Source organism: Lithobates pipiens, unplaced genomic scaffold (assembly GCF_037356315.1).
Source record: "Lithobates pipiens isolate NorthernLeopardFrog02 unplaced genomic scaffold, aLitPip1_a1.2 Scaffold_16, whole genome shotgun sequence".
Classification (NCBI taxonomy): domain Eukaryota; kingdom Metazoa; phylum Chordata; class Amphibia; order Anura; family Ranidae; genus Lithobates; species Lithobates pipiens.
In genome coordinates, this window is record NW_027507748.1 from 77144303 (window position 1) to 77163829 (window position 19527).

The 19527-nt window shown below is 37.6% G+C and overlaps 1 protein-coding gene across 5 annotated transcripts in view; it reads right to left on the reverse strand.

Moving 5' to 3' along the window:
- Positions 1-19527, reverse strand: part of NCAM2 (neural cell adhesion molecule 2) — a 506619-nt gene that overhangs the window by 198663 nt on the left and 288429 nt on the right. For all 5 annotated transcript variants that reach the window (XM_077480043.1, XM_077480044.1, XM_077480048.1 and 2 more), the window contains exons 5-6: positions 13058-13195; positions 11419-11536 (exon numbers count right to left, since the gene is read on the reverse strand). In XM_077480043.1, coding sequence (XP_077336169.1) covers positions 11419-11536; positions 13058-13195 — 256 coding nt within the window. The remainder of the gene's footprint in view (positions 1-11418; positions 11537-13057; positions 13196-19527) is intronic.

Consider the following 19527-nt stretch of genomic DNA (forward strand, 5'->3'; position numbering starts at 1 on the left):
GAAAGTAGCCTACACACGGGCGGACTGTTCGCTCAAACACAGTTTCAGCGGACAGTTTTTCGGAATTTCCGAAAGACTTTGTCCGTCCAACTGTCCGCTGAAACTGTCCGCTGAAAGCCCACACACGGGCGGACTGTCCGCCCAAACACTGTTCAGCGGACAAGGTTGGGCGAACAGTCCGCCCGTGTGTACGCGGCCTTACAGTTAATTTATTTTAAATGCAGAATTACTAAAAAGCCTGTGTGGGAGTAGTGTTCTCTCTGCAAAGGTCTGACATGCACCGACTGAGACCTATAGCTATGCAATCCACAAAATACATGCCCTCTGATTATTGGAGAGCTTCATCTTTGACTCAGCAGGAGGTGGATCTGCTGATAATATAATAAGTAAGTATATTTGCACTATTGTGATATAATAGAATAATACATATTGCAGTGAACTACTCTTAAGCCTGGTACACACTACTGGCAGAGCTGCTGTACTAATCATGCAAGGTTAGTTTAGCAATCTCCACCTCTGAGCTGCTGCATTCAGACAGGATGAAAGCCCCCCACCAGAACACTTTGATCAGTGCTATCTGTCATTGGCTGAGAGCGCTGATCGGGAGTCGATCAACTGCTGATTTTCCAGAAAGCACATCCACCAGAAGCCGGCCAAACAGACAGCATGACATACACACGGGTATGTCAGAATTTTTTTAACCGGCATTCTGCCCATGTGTATGGTGCGTTAGTAAGTAAACCACCAATAAACATTATATATATATATATATATATATATATATATATATATATATATATATATATATATATATATATATATAGCCAAAAATATTGCCCCTCCCCCTGCATTTCTGTCAGATAATGCACCACTTTGCCCAGAAAAGTGTTACGATTACAAATATTTAGGTATTCTCATGTTTATTTCTTTTGTTTGCATTGGTATGACACAAAAAGTGGAGAAATAAAAAGCCAAATCTGACACGTTCCCCGCAAAAATCCAAAAATGGATTGGACAAAATTATTGCCCTCCCCCCAATTTAATATTTTGTAGCACACCCCACACTAACTGAAATCAATTGCTTCATGTAACCATCAATGAGTGTCTTACACCTCTCTACTAGGATTTTAGACCACTCTTCTTTCGCCAACTGCTCCAGGCCTCTCAGATTGGAAGGGTTCCTTTTTCAAACTGTTTTGACATCCCTCTGAGAGCTCTGAGAGATCTGGACTCATTAATGGCCAGTTAGGTACTCTTCAGCACTTTGTCTTAAACCATTTCTGGGGGCCTCATTTCTTTTTCTGAAAACAGTACAATGATGGGCTTTACCAAAAAGCTGTAATTTTGTTTCTTCTGTCCGCAGCACATTCTCTCAAATGAATGTTGGCTTCCTCAGGTAAGTTTTGGAAAACTCTTTGATCAAGTTTTCTCTTTTGTCTCTGTCCAGGGAGATTAGCTACAGTGCCATGGGCTGTAACCTTCTTGACGATGTTGCACACAGTGGATACAGGAACATTAAGATCTCTGGAGATGGACTTGTAACCTTGAGATTGTACATGCTTTTCCACAATTTTTGTTTTCAAATATTTAAACAATTCTTTGCTGCTCTTTCTCTTCTCCATGCTCCATGTGACACACAGAAACACACAACAGAAAGGTTGAGTCAATGTTTTACCATCTTAACTGGTTACTGGTTTGATTTCTACATTGTCAGCACCTGTTAATTGATACAGGTGAGTTTAATTACAAATACAAAACAAATTACTTCTTAAAATTTTGAGAAGGTGCCAACAATTTTGTTTGGCCCATTTTTGGAGTTTTGCGTGGAATGTGTCAGATTTGGCTTCTTGTTTCTCCACTTTTTTGTGTCATACCAATACAAACAAAACAAATAAAGATTAGAATGCCTAAACTTTTGTAATAGCAACAATTTTCTGGGTAAAGTGGTACATTATGTGACAGAAATTCAGGAGTGACCATATTTTTGGCCATGAATGTATCGTATATTACTTACAGTATTGTTTATCTGTATGTTTATATTGAGTAGCTTTTCAACAGTGATGATTTACTTAATTAATTTAACGATTATATGAGACATGTCAGCTAGAAATCGTAACACCAAAGAGTAGAATTTTCTTAATATGTTATCCATCATTATATGCCAAAGTTTTGACAAGACATCACAAAGGCAATGCACCTATAAATGTTTAATTTAATCAGTAGCAGTTTGAGGAGATGTATCTTTACTGTCACTTGATAGTGTCATTTAGATTGCCTCCCTTAAGACTGAAGAATGATGGATTGAAAAAAACTAATAAAGAGATTACTAATCTCTTTGCACAGATACTGATATATAACATACCCATTGTCTTTCCAAGATGGTTATGATAATCCAACCATAAAGGTATAGTAAAATAGCAGTAAGATGTTACTTTATTGTTCTAAACAGCACAAGAGATTTAAAACTGTATTTGCCTGTTTCACCAAAAGAATAAAATATGATTGCACATTTTTTCCAGCTAAACCTGATTCACTAAACTTTTAGAACTCCAACGATGTATTTTATTTATTTATTTATTATTTGTATGTTTAAAGAGCTTTAAAAAAAACATGGATCACAAAATAGCATGCTCTAAATGCACTTACATCAAGAACTTTATGTTCTTTTAATAAAACAGATAGATACGAGGCTTTTGGGAGGAGGACGTAAGCAACCACCAACTACTGACATTTTTTTGTTAATTATAACTATGCCTGTGCTTTAACCACTAGATCCGGGAGGTTTACCCCCCTTCATGGCCAGGCCATTTTTTGCGATATGACACTGCATTATTTTAACTGACAATTGCAAGGCCATGCAACGCTGTACCCCAAAAAATGTACAGGCATACCCCACTTTTAAGTACACAATGGGGTTTATTTACTAAAGCTGGAAAGTGCAAAATCAGGCTCACTTCTGCATATAAACTTTCTATGTGTATATGTGCTTCTAACCCCAGATTGTTCAATTAAGCTTTGGTAATAAAACCTGGAAGCTCATTGGTTTCTATGCAGAAGCCTGTGAGCCTGATTTTGCACTTTCCAGCTTTAGTAAATAAACCCCATTGGGTACTTAAAAGCGGGGTATGCCTGTATGTCATTTTTTTTTTTACCAACAAATAGAGCATTCTTTTAGTGGTATTTGATTACCTCTGCAGTTTTATTTTTACGCTATAAACAAAAAAAGACAGACAATTTTGAAAAATAATATTTGTTTTACTTTCTGCTATAAAGCATAGCCATTGAAAAAAGTAAAATGTCTTCATAAATTCAGGTCAATATGTATTCTGCTACATATTTTTGGTAAACAAATTCCAATAAGCATAAAATAATTGGTTTTCGCAAAAGTTATAGCATCTACAAACTATGGGAAAGACTCGTGTCTTTATGTAATTATTTTTTAATTTTTTTAATAGTTAATGACACCGATCAGCGATTTTTAGCAGGACTGCAACATTGCAACAGAAAAAAATTGGACACTAAGTGACATTTTTTGGGGAACAGTGGCACCAATACAGTGATCAGTGCTAAAAAAAAAGCACTGTCACTGTACTAATGACAATGGCAGGGAAGATGTAAACAGCAGGGGCAATCAAAGGGTTAATTGTGTTTCCTTGGAGTGCTTGCTAACTGTGTGGGGGATGCATTTACTGTGGGAAGACAGAGATCCGTGTTCCTGCTTAGCAAAAACACAGGATCTCTGTCTTCCCATCTCAAAGAATGGCGATTTGCCTTGTTTACACAGGCAAGCCATCATTCTGCTGATTTGTGGAATGATTGGTGGGTCCCGGCGGACATCAGGTCAGCCAGACCTGCTGACTGGCTCCCGCTGTGTCCAACGACAGCGGAAGCGGGTCGCCCAGCGGCGCGCACACACGCACCAGACCTGGAAGTGTCTGATAACGTACTAGCTACGTGATATGACACTGAGCAGCCAACCTGACTCAGTATATCTGCATGGGGTGGCCCACATGTGGTTAAAAGCAACAATATTTTCCATGCTAATAATATTAAGCTTTTTGTCAGTTTAACTCCAAGCACATATAAAAGACACACATTAATTGAGCAGTATACCATTAAATGCATTTTTTAAAATGCAAGCAGTGTAAGTACACAGTTTGTGCGGTCTACTGTACAATCTGTACATCAGAGATCAGGGAGGGAGAGGGAAAATAAGCATAAGGAGCCACCCAGGTGTACTGCAGTGACAGACAGATGAGATACTTCTCCTTTTCAGCTACAAGGTGTATTTGGGTTTGGGGAGGAAACCTGTAAGCAAAAGAGAAACTGTAGCAGAGAAAGATCAGTTTCCCTCTCCTATAGAACGGCTGCGATGTGTGGCAGAGCTGTGTAAATCTCAGAACTGGACAGGAATGCAGATCTTTTCAAAATATGTATTTTATCTGCATATTTGGATGCTTTCCTGGAGTTTTTCTTTAGAATATTCTAAAATGATATCCGCTAGTTTAGAAATATGTCTGAATCTATTCATAATAGTTATCTGCATACAGTATATGCCACGTCAGGTACACAAATGCCATACTGAAATTTTAATTAAAAGATTTAAACAAGTAAGTTACTCCAATATGATAAATTATTAGATTCATTAGAGTTGAGCGATTCTGGAGATAGAACCGTCTGAAAATCCACAATTTCCTGAATTCATAATTTAATACATGCCTTGATTAATTCAGCTGGCACCATAAGTGATTACAAGCAGAATCACTTCAGTGGACTGCAAATGAATTTGGATGTTAAGTTCCCAAATGATTTTACTTTTCAAGCAATAGCATCTACATTTCTGCGTATCAGATTTAACTATACTTTCCAATTATCATTACATGTATTTCATTTTAGTGGGGCTATACCTATGTTCAACTAGATATATTTGAGGTGACATTGTTGTCTTCTTTAGCCCAGGTTCACACTAAGCTGCAGGGATAAAGCCGTTGGAGTTCAGCTGATTTCACTCCTACATGTCAGTCCCGATTTCGGTCGCAATTTCAGAGACATCTGTGCAGGTTTCTGCACAGATGTCAATGTAAATTGCAGCCCGAAATCACAAAATGTATTACAGAAACTACTTTTTGAAATCAGTGCAGCGCCGCAGATGCAGCGTTGCACCAATTAGGTCGGAGCCATTGACGGCAGTTGCCACCAATTTGGCATGCATAAGATTTTTCACAGTAGAATGGGTGAGAATTCAAAGCCTTTGGATTTTTTTTGCTGTCTGTGTCCTGTTTTTAAAACAGAAGTGGCATCTTCCCTAAAAGCACAATGGCAGCAGTATCAACCTGATGCTTAACCATTCTTATCAAAATAAAAATGGTTGTGGTCCACTTTTAAGCATTGGTGTGCCTGGTTTGTGGTGTGGCGGCGTGAGTCATAGCGTTCTGTGGAATTTATGACATGCTTACACTTTTATTTAGGTGTAACGTTTTATTTTTTTATTTAAAATTTTTTAAGTGGCACTATTGTTAGCCTATTTTTCTATGCATGTGAGATTTCCATCTTAATGCATCCATCTGTAATTTGGAGTCATACATGAGAATAGCAGTCCAGATAGGCTTATGTAAAAGCCATTTCAGAACTTCTAGTGATCTTGGGGGTCGATTGTGACGGTCAGCTGCTCTCCTATGGGATTAATCACTGTTTGTTTTTCATTTTCACTTCATCAGCACAATAGTGGCCGAAAGATCATCATTTGCTTTTTGGGTTTTTCACCATGGACTTATAGATGTTTTTTGGACTATGCTTTGGAGATGCTCCTTTGCTATTTATTTGATGACAAAATAAACTATGCTATGTTTTCATGCTCCAAACTAGGTTTCTAGCAAAAGCATATAAACCTTATAAATACATTTTGTGTACCTTCTGTTTTACATTGAAAGCACGTGTTACTTGAAATGCTTGTGTATGCTTAGATAAGTTGTTATTTTTTTTTCCCTATACAGATATATATAGATGAAAGGGAAGGGGATGCAATATTAACATTCTGCTGCAATCAATTTCTTTTATTCCTCTCAGTGGAAAAATGGTAAAAGTACAATATTAGCAATAAATAAGCTCGATGAAGAGATTACTTTCAATGGATTGCAGCGGGGTAGTTGCTTGCCTCAGGACTAGAGCGCAGATGGAAGCGGGCTCCTCTCTCCTGGAGAACTTCAATGGGATCCCAGTGCTAAATCCTTTGCAGAAGAAATGATTGTGGATCACAGATTTGTGTGTAGCAGAGAAGCTAGCTTGCTGTAACCTATTGAAAGTTAGGTTGTTTATTGCTAATACTGAGCTGCTAGTATTTGTTTCCATCATAAGAGGAATAAAAGAAATTGATTGCAACAGATATTTTTTTTCAGGTAAAATAGAGCCTGCTTAATGTGCATGCCTTTTATTGAAGGATTTATACCAGCGATATATATACATGCAGTATCTCACGAAAGTGAGTACACACCTCACATCTTTGTAAATATTTTATTATTATCTTTTCATGTGACAACACTGAAGACATTACACTTTGCTACAATCTAAAGTATTGAGTGTACAGCTTGTATAACAGTGTACATTTGCTGTCCCCTCAAAATAACTCAACACGCAGCCATTAATGTCTAAACCGCTGGCAACAAAAGTGAGTACACCCCTAAGTGAAAATGTCCAAATGGGACACAAAGTGTCAATAATTTGTGTGCCCACCATTATTTTCCAGCACTGCCTTAACCATCTTGGGCATGGAGTTCTCCAGAGCTTCACAGGTTGCCACTGGAGTCCTCTTCCACTCCTCTATGATGACATCATGGATGTTAGTGACCTTGTGCTCTTCCACCTTCAGTTTGAGGATGCCCCACAGATGCTCAATAGGGTTTATGTCTGGAGACATGCTTGGAAAGTCCATCACCTTTACCCTCAGTTTCTTTAGCAAAGCAGTGGTGGTCTTGGAGGTGTGTTTGGGGTCATTATCGTGTTGAAATACACTGAACTGTAGCTCCTCAGTACCGGCAGCAATCTTGCAGCGTCAGACCATGAGACCATGAGACTCCCACCACCATGCTTGACTGTAGGCAAGACACACTTGTCTTTTGTACTCCTCACCTGGTTGCTGACACACATGCTTGACACCATCTGAACCAAATAAGTTTATCTTGTCTCATCAGACCACATGACATGGTTCCAGTAATCCATGTCCTTCGTTTTCTTGTCTTCAGCAAACTGTTTGCAGGTTTTCTTGTGCATCATCTTTAGAAGATGCTTCCTTCTGGGACAACAGCCATTCAGATCAATTTGATGCAGTGTGCAGCGTATGGTCTGAACACCGATAGGCTGACCCTCCACTTACCTCTGCAGCAACACTGGCAGCACTCATGTGTCTAGTTCCCAAAGACAACCGTATGAGAGAGTGAGATCGATAACACCAAATTTAACACACCTGCTCCTCATTCACACCTCAGACCTTGTAACATTAACAAGTCAATTGACACCAGGGAGGGAAAAGGCTAATTGGGCCCAATTTGGACATTTTCACTTATGGGTGTACTCACTTTTGTTGCTAGAGGTTTAGACATTAATGGCAGCAAATTTGCACTGTTATATAATCTGTACCACTCACTACTTTTCATTATAGCAAAGTGTAATTTCTCCAATGTTGTCACATTAAAAGATATGATAAAATATTTACAAAAATGTGAGGGGTGCACGCCCATTTGTGAGATACTGTATATATATATATATATATATATATATATATATATATATATATATATATATATATATATATATATATATATATATATATATATATATATATATATATATATATATATATATATATATAAAGTTAGTCTTTTAAGGCATGTCAGTAAAAGTCATACTGCACTATAAAATATAATAGGTTGCTGCCATTCCTCTGGGCCCCACTGACTATTGCAAAAGATTAAGCTTTACTTCATCTGTGGTGTGCAGGGACATGCTGAATTATTCAGGGTACCATATTTGATAAGACATGAATTTGTTCATGTCCACTCATGTCAGTTACTGTTCTAATACAATGCAATCAGTCCATTGTGTGAAATTCTCTATGGAATAGCCACAGTCGATAAGAGTCAATCACACCATACGCAGGAGAGAGCTGTCAAGAAGTTTCTTAGTCTGTGTAGACCTGGAGGCTCTTATGATAAATATAGACAGAAGTATAGCTCATACATGAACACTTTGACTGGCATGATAGTATAATTACTATAAGTGTAGTGAATATTAGATTTTCAACACAACACAACAATTTTGGGCTATTTTATTTTAGGAATTTTCAACACAGAACATATATTATATTTTGAATTCTGTGCAGTACAACTTTATGGATATTAAGGCTTGCTTACTTTGAATAAAAATGGAAAAATAAGGCATTGCTATAGGCACTGAAAGCAAAAATTGTATATTATCATCCCTGATCTACTATACTAAAGCTTTAAAAGCATACAAGGGAATTCTATATAGCCTTAATGCCAGATTGCAGGCAGTAGTTCCATTATGAACAACCTGCTCCCTATTATGGCAGACGGCAGTGTTGGTAACATTACCGACACATGCGGCAAATTCAGGTAGTTTTTACTACTGCCACTTTAGGAATTTGTTGCTATAGCAGCAACATTTTTTTAAAGAATTACTGTCAGTTCTCGGATAATGAAACTGGTTTTAATCAAGACCAACTCTGAGCTGGTGTACAGAGGTATCTCAGTAATCAGAGTGGGCCATAGCTGCATCCTATTTGAATTCTAAAGGGTGACTAGAATAACCTTTATAAATTATAATAATAAATAAATATTAAAGGAAATAATTGAAGACATATATGTATCTTTCCATATTAAAGAGTCTCTACCAAAGAATGTCAGATAATGTAGTATATAATTAAAGTAAATACTCACACACCTAAGTTGCAAGCTGGTAAGATATCTATATATGTAATAGCCATTTATGCAATTTTGGCACCAGAAATGGCAGCAGGAAATATAAAGAGTGTAGAAGCGTTCAAAAAAATTACAATAGCCATGTTAAAAAAAGGGAAAAGCTAGTTAGATGGTATGTGGTGTGAACAAAAAAACCATACAGCTTGAATGTAGGTCTTCTACAGGTGGCCCCAAGACTTGTCCTTTCAGATCCTTGTTTCAAGATCTGAAGAAGACTTAAAGCGGTAGTAAACTCTGCTTGGTAATTTTTACCTACAGGTAAAATACAGATCTAAAGCTACGAGTCACCTGATACATTCTGGAGGGGGTGGGTTACCTCCCTCTAGGCTGTTGTGTTGGGAAAAACTGTCAGATGTGACTCATGCAGAGAGAGCATATTGAATAAACTTAGGCCGCGTACACACGGGCGGACTGTCTGTCCAACTTAGTCCGCTGAAACGTGTTTCAGCAGACAATCCGCTCGTGTGTGGGCTTCAGCTGACTTTTTCAGCGGACAGTCTGGCGGACTAAGTCTTTCGGAATTTCCGTAATACAGTCCGTCCAAACTTGGTTTCAGCGGACAGTCCGCTCGTGAGTAGGCAAGTTGGATGGACTAAGTATGGCACATGCTCAGAAAGGATTTACACGGCCGAAGGTTGCATTGCAGTGTATTGGACGTCGTATTTCTAGTCCCGTCGTACGTGCTGTACACGTCATCGCGCAAGCTTTCAGCGGACTGTCTGTTCATCGTGTGTGGTCAAGTCCGTTCATTCAAAAGTAGGACGGACTGTCTGTCGGATTGTCTGACGAACTTAGTTGGCCAGACAATCCGCCCGTGTGTACGCGGCCTTAGAGTTCATAGAGGAGCACAAATAGCTAAGCACCAATCCTCAATATTTCAGAGATGCCAGAAAATGTCCAAAGGCAAGGTCATCTTCTCAGTGAGCAGCGAGGAAAACAAGAGAAACATCTAGCTCCCAAGGATATATGCACCAAACCACCCAAGTGAGGCAAGCAGGAGCTTACCAGAGCACTAGAACTAGTGGTCAAAAATGCTTGAGATTACCCGCAGGGGTTCCTAAGGTCCCCACAGAGTCAGTGTAAAGCATAACACCTCTGGACAGGCTGTCACTTCTGAGAACACCAGCTCATACACATAGTCATATAATCATACTAATAACAGGCAAAGCACATCAGATGCATTACAGGTGATGAGTGCACACTCCTGTGTTGTAGGTGGTGAGTGCTGGGTCCTGGCCATGGTTTGAAAATGGTCTTTGGGAAGAGTATTTGCCCATTCTTAGTACACCCTTGAAAGATTTCTAAATAACTACTCCAATCCAGATTTTAAATGGTATGATGTCCATTCTCATTCTGTGACTGTGCATATGAATTGGTATTCTCAGAAGTGATAGCCTGTCTGGAGGTGCTACGATTATCACTGACTCGTGGGGATGGGAAAAACCCTAGGAGTAATCTCAAGCATTTTTGACTACTGTATATTAAGGGTCCTATTGCTCTGATAAGATCCTGCTGGTCTCACTTGGATGGTGTGGTGTGTATATCCTTGAGATCTGGAGGTTTCTCTAGTTTTCCTGACTGCTCAATCTGATCTGAAAAGATTACCTCGCCTTTTGACTTTCCCTGTTATCTCTGCAATATTGAGGATTGGTGTTTAGCAGTTTATGCTCCTCTATAGACTCTATGTATATTTACTAATGTGCACTTTATATTATTATATGGTAAAATGTATAATATATAAAGTATGTTTTTTGCACGTTTCATTTTGGTCGGAAGTTGACACATCAAATTCTGTGTAACATTTCTTAGCACTGCATTTTTTGTTTTTCTTTTTATACTTCAGCTGTACTTTGTACCCAAGTATTAAGCTAGCTGTCTGTTTTTTTATATTTTATTCATAGTTTAGGTCCTAGAGGTAATTCATTTTTTTCTTTAGAAAGTAGAAATGCCACAATACAGTCTTTGTTAGGGGTATGCACAGATAAGCCAGTTGTGGCCACAGAAAGTGCATGGACATCATTCTTTGTAATGCTGCTTTTGAATAGGTTTCTAATGATACATTCTCATTCATATATTGCACAAAAGCAGCATGATTTGAATGTTAAAACCATAGGGCAAACTAGGACCACATTGAATATCAGTGTATAATATGCTAGATAGATTCATTTGCTGTGACCAAATACATTTTGGACCCTCGTGTGAGCTGACAATGGAAGTATGCCATCGTGATTTATCCCTGGCGTTTTTCATTTACTTTAGTAAAACAGGTATAATGTGTGCAAATACACACAAAAAAATAATAGTAACAGCAACAGGTTTTAAAATGTTTTTAAACAATAGGGATGTGGCATGATAGGGTAGATTTTTGAGGGTTCAATAATACAACAGTGTTTCTATGTTTGAAAGATTGAAAATGAGTGCTTACCTGTGCCAGGTGATATGAGGTTTAGGTGAGCCAGTAGCACGACAAAATAAAGAAATTTCCTCTTGCCGATCTGCAGTTGCATTAAAGGATCGTTGCTGGATTAAGATAGCTGGAGGCACTGAATGAGTTATAAGAAATATGTATCAGATAGATGAACCATAATTGTAATTTTTTTAAAGCAAGATACAGCCACTGAGATTGTATAACTGGCCAAAAATGTTGTACTGGATTGTGAAAATAAAGAAACCTACACGATTAACCCAAAGACTCTCAACACATAGTATGTCTGATATATCACAAATTTAATGTGGAAAAGGACCATTAAGTTTGTTTTCTGCAGTTTCAAAGTGGATAATATTTTAAACTAATGGGCTAATGAAAAGGCATATCGGGCAGTAGGATGTGGGGCCTAGCTTTTGAATAATAAACCCAGGGACAGGAAATATATACATATTTGAGTACAGGCATTGTTTTAGGGTCCCCAAATGTGCTTGCTATATTCGGATGGTGCTGCCTTATAAAGCCCCCATTTCTTAAACAGGGGCTACTATGTTAATTTCATTTTTGACTTGGCTCAGACTGATTGTATAGTTTTTCACATGGTTTTTCCCTAAGTTTAAGTTGGTTTATGATTTCTCACTGCGCCAGTAGATGTCACTAGTATCACTGGTTATACTATGGGATTTCACAAACAAAACTAAGTTATGTATATTTATATTTTCTTCAGTCAATCCAGTAGAATATTTGAGACAGATCATGTGCTCACTCTTCTTCCCTGGGCTGAGGCCTAGGGAGGTGCTACTAGATGGAGCTCTGCTGTTAGGCCCAACAGCCTGGTCTCTCAGAAGGGCCTGGTGACTTACTTGGAGGATGCACTAAAATTTGGGAGTGTGTTTACAATGACTGTGAAGCTGCACATTGATCTGGAGTGTCTGTAAGTGATCTGCTATTGTATCCTGGGCCCCTAACTCCCAGCTCCCTAACCATTCTGCAATAAAACATAAAAAAAAAAAAAAAGTGACTGGTGTCCCAATATCCTTTCTCAGTCCCCCCATTTTAGTCATGGATTCAGACCTGGGGTAAAATGCCAGCCCAACAAAGTCTCTAGCGGTGCTAGCCTTCATTTAGGGTGTTAGAGCGGTGCTTTCACTATGATTTGACTCATCATAGGGATGAGTCTTAAGCATTCATTTTAATTCCAAGACATATACTAAAGGCTTTAGTTTTAGAGCATGGGCAAGCCGATACAAGCCTGTATATCTTTAAGACCTAACTTTAGTTTCCAGATAAATATATATTTAAACTTGTCTTGCAACCATTGTGGAGCATGTTTTCTTCTGATAGCAGTCCATACTGTAGGTCTGAATCAGCAAGGGGCATGTCAGAATCTTGAAGCGAATCAGATACTCTTACACAAATATCAATGGTCTACTCTGGAGCATCACAATTATTATTTTCACACCCTCAGTTTAACTATATACTTGCAAATGTAAAGCTTTAGGAAACAGCTATACTAATTAATTCCTGATGTTTTTTTTACATCACAACTAAGCATTGTTCATTTTTGCAAGTCATTGTTAAGTCACTAAAAACACAGAAATTTTAAAAATATATATTGCTAAGTTACGATTTTCCTTACCATTAACTATGACAAAGATATCTCGGAAATCAATTTCTCCTCGAACTTCAACTCGCCCTTCACATCTATAAATACCTTCATCTTTTTTGCTTATGTTCATAATCTGAAGATTATTGTTTGCTAACATAGCAAACCGACCTACAGGAAAAAAATAAAAATGAAGATATACACAAAGGTCAGAAACAAGTGAACTGAAGAAAAATTTAATCTACCAGTTCTGATACCTTAACAGTTTGCTCTTCCCTAACACTATTCGACGTTTCATGAAAAATGCATTGGCCAATTTGAAAGTAAAATGTAATTTTCAAAGTTTCATTTTTTTTCTGTGCCAGGAAAGACTATTCTGTATTATGCTAGAAAAAAAATATATATTTTATATTTGAAATCATGAACAAAGAGTTTGGGTTTGGCACCAGAGTTGTTATTAGGTTGCGATTAAGATGCATTACTATATTACTTCACATATTATAACACTGTCAGCTTTTAGATGAATGTTCACAATAAACATGTAAATGATTTATTGCTCCAACAAATATAATTATTTAATAAGCTTAAATATCTATTTTCAAGGAAGAAAATAACATATTTTGGTTTATAAACAAGCACAATTTTCTTCCTTGAAAATAGATATTTAAGCTTATTAAATAATTATATTTGTTATATATATAAATAATTATAAACTGTTAACTATAACTGCTTATGATGTATTAGCTGGGGTTTGGCTTCCATTTGCAAGTGTATATAAGTCTGCTAGTCTTTCTAACACTCCTCTCCCCCCAGACTGACAATGCTGCTGTCAAAATATACCCCATGTGCTCTTTTATCCAGAGTGGAGGCACTTTAATTCATAAGTTTTGTTACTGGCCAGATCATTGGGTTAAAACAGAGGGAAAAATGGCTAAAAAAAATAAAACTGAAGCTGCCACCGCATCTAATGATTGGTAATCTCCAATATGTTACATTTTTAAATTCAAAGAATAAAGCTGGCAACTCTGAACGTCCTTGTTGCTTCTTTATTGGTGAGTGAGTAAAGTGAGTAAAAATATACAGGGGCTCACACATTCTGGCTTACAAGCCTTGATCACAGCACTCATATAGCCTGTGATCAAGTATATTTTTACTCACTTTTTATGTGCAAATAAAGAAGCAACAAGGAAATTTGGAGTTGCAGGCGCTATTCTTTGAATGTATATCTCTGTACCGATGTGAGAGAGAGCATCAGAGCCAGAGCACCCTCTGTAGTTTTTATCACAAGCCTGCAAAGGACTTACACTGATTGTGAGCATTGCATTACCTGCTTTTACCATATTAAATTTTTTGGTTTGGGTTTTAATACCACTTTAAAGAGGAAGTAAACCCTGATGAGTTTACTTCCTCTTTCATTTCCTGCAAAGGCAAAGCATAATGGACTACTATGCATCGCATAGTAGTCCATTATGTGTCACTTACCTGACACAGGAGCCAGCGAAGTCACCGCTGTCCCCTGTAGTCCAGCGCATCCATCTTCTCGTGGGGTCTCGCAGCTCCGCCGCTGTAATTCGGCGATGACGTCACTCCCGCGCATGCTCATGAGAGCCGACACGCGCGGCAGCTCCGTCGTTAAAAATGCCGCGTTCAGTGCGCTTGCACGGCATTTTCAACGACGGAGCTGCTGTAAGTGACACATAATGGACTACTATGCGGTGCCTGTCTTCGGGCAAATATCTCCTAAACCGTATAGGTTTAGAAGATATTTCTTGGACCTACAGGTAAGCCTTAATCTAGGCTTACCTGTAGGTCAAAGTGTGTTGTAAGGGTTTACAACCACTTTAAGTGTAAACCAAGAAGCATGGCAGTTAAGTGAACATGTTTCTTTGGCCTTCATGGGGAAAGTGCAGGGTTTATTTAAAGAGACCCTTTCACCAACTTAAAAAAATGCAGGTAAAAGGACATAAATGTTAAGTATGTTTAATGCTAACTTGCAGTATTTATTTTCATAAATCATTTTTATTCACCACCAAACTGCATTTAACCACTTCAGCAAGAGTCAATTTCCTAGCACATCTCTTTTCTTACTTGGACATCATATCCCTCTCTTCATCTGGGAAACTCAAATCACTGTTTGTACTGGCCCAGCTCCTATGCTTCATTCTTCAATTAAATTACTCTATGTAGTTATAGTATATCTAATAAAAAAACAATGCTTAATTAAAAAAAAATATATATATGTTTTTTGAATGGAGGAGCTGCACAGCAAGTGACTCGTTGTGATCACTCACAATATTCCAGCCTCGACTGCCAGTTTCACTGCTGGAGCTTCAAACATGACATCTCCATTAGAGGCTGCAAGTAAAGAAAAATTTCCCAGAAATAAGCAGCAGCCCCCAACAATGCAAACATCATTAGAGGTACCTTATTGATAACTAGCTAATGCCCAATTAAGTTTTGTGTACATTTACAAATTTATATGCAAATAGAATCTAATGAGGGAATGTTTTTGTTTAATTGAGTGTTTGAAGTCTCTTTAAGAATTGTATTTGGACAAATGTCAGATAAATTTAAATACTGAAAAAACAAAAAAATGAACAATATGTGTAACATATGCTTAAGTGTTAGTGCACCCGTCAGTCAACTTCATATGCTGCGTACACACGACCAGACTTTCTGGCAGACTAGGGCTGATGGTATTCCCAATGGACTTTTGGCGGAGTTCTGACAGACTTTTGGAACGAACGGACTTGGTCACACACGAATGGACTAAGTCTGTTTGTAAATCCGTTCGTTTTGAATGTGATGACGTAAAAGGGACTAAACAAGGAAGTTCAATAGCCAGTAGCCAATAGTTTACCTTTCGTTGTATTTGGTCCGTCGGACAAGCACACAAACGGTTTTCCCGGTTTGAGTCTGTCAGAATTGAGTCTGTCAGATAGATCTGAAACCTGTTCTATTTCTAGGTCCATTGGATTTTTTTTTTCGAAAAATGATCGGACTAGCCCACACATGATCAGATTGTCCAACGGACTAATCCCTTCGGACCTAGTCTGCCGGAAAGTCCGGTCATGTGAACGCAGCATAAGGCATTTAAGAACACTCGGTAATCAGTCTAAGATATAGTTACATTGACGTTTATGCATGAATAAAAGCACAGTAGTTTAATGTATGTAAAAAAAAAAAAAAAAAACAATGCACAGACAGTTATTCTGCTCTATAGGATCAACTTCAAACACTGCATTTCTTATCTGTTAAGAATTCCTAAAATACATGTCTATGTGCACTAGAAATAAATTATTATCTGAAATACACTTTTTTTCTAATACCTATAAACTATTATGTGTCTAACTGTTTACACAAATGGCCATAAAGAGATAGAAGGGCATTATCCATTCGAACATTAAAGGAAAAAAGAGGACTATTACAAAAAAGATGTACAGTAATAAAGAATTAAATTGGTGCAATAAACTTGTTTAATGCCTACAATTATTTCATGACTGCAATAGACTCCTAAAGACAGAGTAATTCCTTTCAATACCTTCAAAAATATGATCCTCAAGAATTTAGATTTCCTACTTTTTTCTATCTATGTTTTCTACAATGAAAACTCAAAAACTCATCTAAACTGAAGTTGATGTTTTACAAAAATTCAAACTTCATATTGCTTGTTAATGTAAAACATTCTGTTGACATAATATCCATGAAGATCTACTCTAAACGTATCTACATTTATTTACACCAACATTTAGAATTATAAAGATAATTAATTTTACATTGCTGATTCCAACAATGTTCTGGTATCATTGAACTGCTAGTTGTTTGCTAGTCTGTTACCCAGGGAACAAACCACAGAATCACTTAACGTGAATGTGCAGTCAAAAGTTTTTTCTTAATTCTGGATAATGAGGGGAAGGTTCAGAATCCCTATCAGTTTCCTTCTGCTATCCAGAGCTTCTTTAGAGAGATTTAACCTCAATTTTTTGTCCTGCTCACAATATTATGTGAGAAAGTAAATAGGGAGAACTCTCCAACAGACACACTGACAGATTTTTTTTTTTTTTTTTTTTTTTTGTAGTGTAGCAGGTTAGAATTTCCATTATTATTGTATTTCTATATTATATCTGAAATGTGTATTATACTGCACTGCAGATTTAACTTTGTTGGGAATACAATGTAGTAACTCACCCTAGTTTGTTGGGAATACCCTTGCTGCTGACCACCCCCATGTGTATAAAACACAACCTGAATTAAAGTAAAAATGAATTATGGGTGCTAGGTATCCTCTAAGAACTATGGGGATGTGATATCCCTCTGTGTATTGTTGCCCATTTACCTCATAAGGCAACAGTATGAAAAGCTAATAATAACTATTTATAGTGCAATCATATATATATATATATATATATATATATATATATATATATATATATATAAAACACCACCACAAATAATACGCTTTAATCCATAGGGGTTGATTTACTAAAGGCAAATAGATTGTGCACTTTGCAAAGTGCAGTTGCACTCTGCAAGAGCAGTTGTTCCAGAGCTTCATAAATGAGCAGAAGCTCTGCTGACTTTCACCACCCAATCACATGCTAGGAAAAATGCTGGTTTTTATATTTGCCTTGCCCATGATTGTTTATCCTTTGCAAAGTGAAGCTTTACCTTGTTTACTGCAAAGTGCACAGTATATTTGCCTTTAGTAAATCAACCCCATAATGTCCAAAAATCATATAATAACATGTAGAAGTCCACTTGTTTGCTTAGTGATCCAGATCCTTTTAGATCATAAAACAACATATCAAGTCCCATCTCCTCTCCTACTCTCCTCGATTCCAGTAAAGTATGTATATCATTTCTTGTTTGGAGTACTTTACTGTAATTGAGGAGAGTAGGAGAGGAGAGGGGACTTGACAGCTCAGTAGACGGGGAATGTATCTGAGCACAAGGTGACCCACAAAATATTGGGTCTTTGAGTCTGGTAAGTGACAGTGTGTGCAGTGGTGGAGAGGATCACTAAGATTTACAGCACAAAGCACTTTTTATGCATGATCGGAGTACAATTGGATTAAATCACTGAGCACTACAGTGGACTTGCAATGTTGTTATATGATCTATAAGGATCTATATCACCGAGCAAACAAGTGGACTTTTACATGTTTTTATATGATTTATGGACACTATTAATTCAAGAGTTTCATTAGTGGTGTATATATATATATATATATATATATATATATATATATATATATATATATATATATATATATATATATACATATATAAATAGTTATTATTTGTTTTTTTATACGTGGTTTTTTATATACAGAGGGATATCACATCCCAATATTCTTAGCCCTTGTACACACGGTCGGAGAATCCGTCGGAATGTGTCCTATCGGACCGTGTCGTCGGATAATCCGACTGTTTGTGGTATGCATCGGACTGATTCCGTCCGAATATCCGTCGGACCCAATTTTCCAACATGTTGGAAATATTTCCCGACCAACTGGTTCGATCGGACATACTCCGATCATGTGTAGTGAATTTTGATCGGACCAAGTGCCACGCATGATCAGATCAAATTTCTACATCAAAGCTATTGGCTACTAGCCTGAATCTAGTCCCATCGTAACGAAATTACGTCATCACGTTCTGAAAGATCAGATTTTTCGACAACTTAGTCAGACCGTGTGTATGCAACAGTTTCGGACACAATCCGTCGGACTAAATCCGACGGACAAAATCCAATGGATTTGGTTGGCAGAATCTCCGACCGTGTGTACAGGGACTTAGAGGATACCTATAGCCCACAATTTATAATTTTATTTCTGCCTATGACTCTGTTGCTCATTTTCTCTCATTTCCTGTCCAATTAATCAGAAAGAGAGTGCACATCTCTTTAACAGAGCCCATGGTAACATTCAAGATGATAAAGGTTTTTACAATTGGATAGAGGTCATAACAATGCCAAATGTAAGAACCCAGGTTCCATGTCAGATATGTTTAACTTAACCTTTGGTGGCATGTAATCACGATCAAAGAGCATAAAATGATTAGGCAAAATTCCCAGTCAAATGCACATTAGACTTGTAGAGCATAGCGGAGTCTCACTTGAACCCCAGGCCGTAGATCTAGAGCCAGCATTAGGGAAAAGGGGCAATATAGATTTTAAGGGGAAAGAGGGGGCTGGTTGTATCACACTTCTGGAAGGGTAAGGGAGCATTGTCTAGAGTAGTATAGGGTTCAATTTAAGCGTGGCTTCCTGTTAGTAAGCACAGACTATGGTCTACAGCGACCTCTAATGTAGAAAATATTCTGGGAGGTGGAGCCTTCCAGCCTAGAAAGGCTAAAATAGGGGGATAGGGAAAAAAGTGGAGGAGGCTGTTTTTTTTCTCCCCACTGCAAAACTAGAAAAAATGCATGGTTTAACATACATTTTAATAAAATACCTTTACCTTTTCCCTCAATTCTGATGTGAGTCCTTTTTCTAGAAGAAG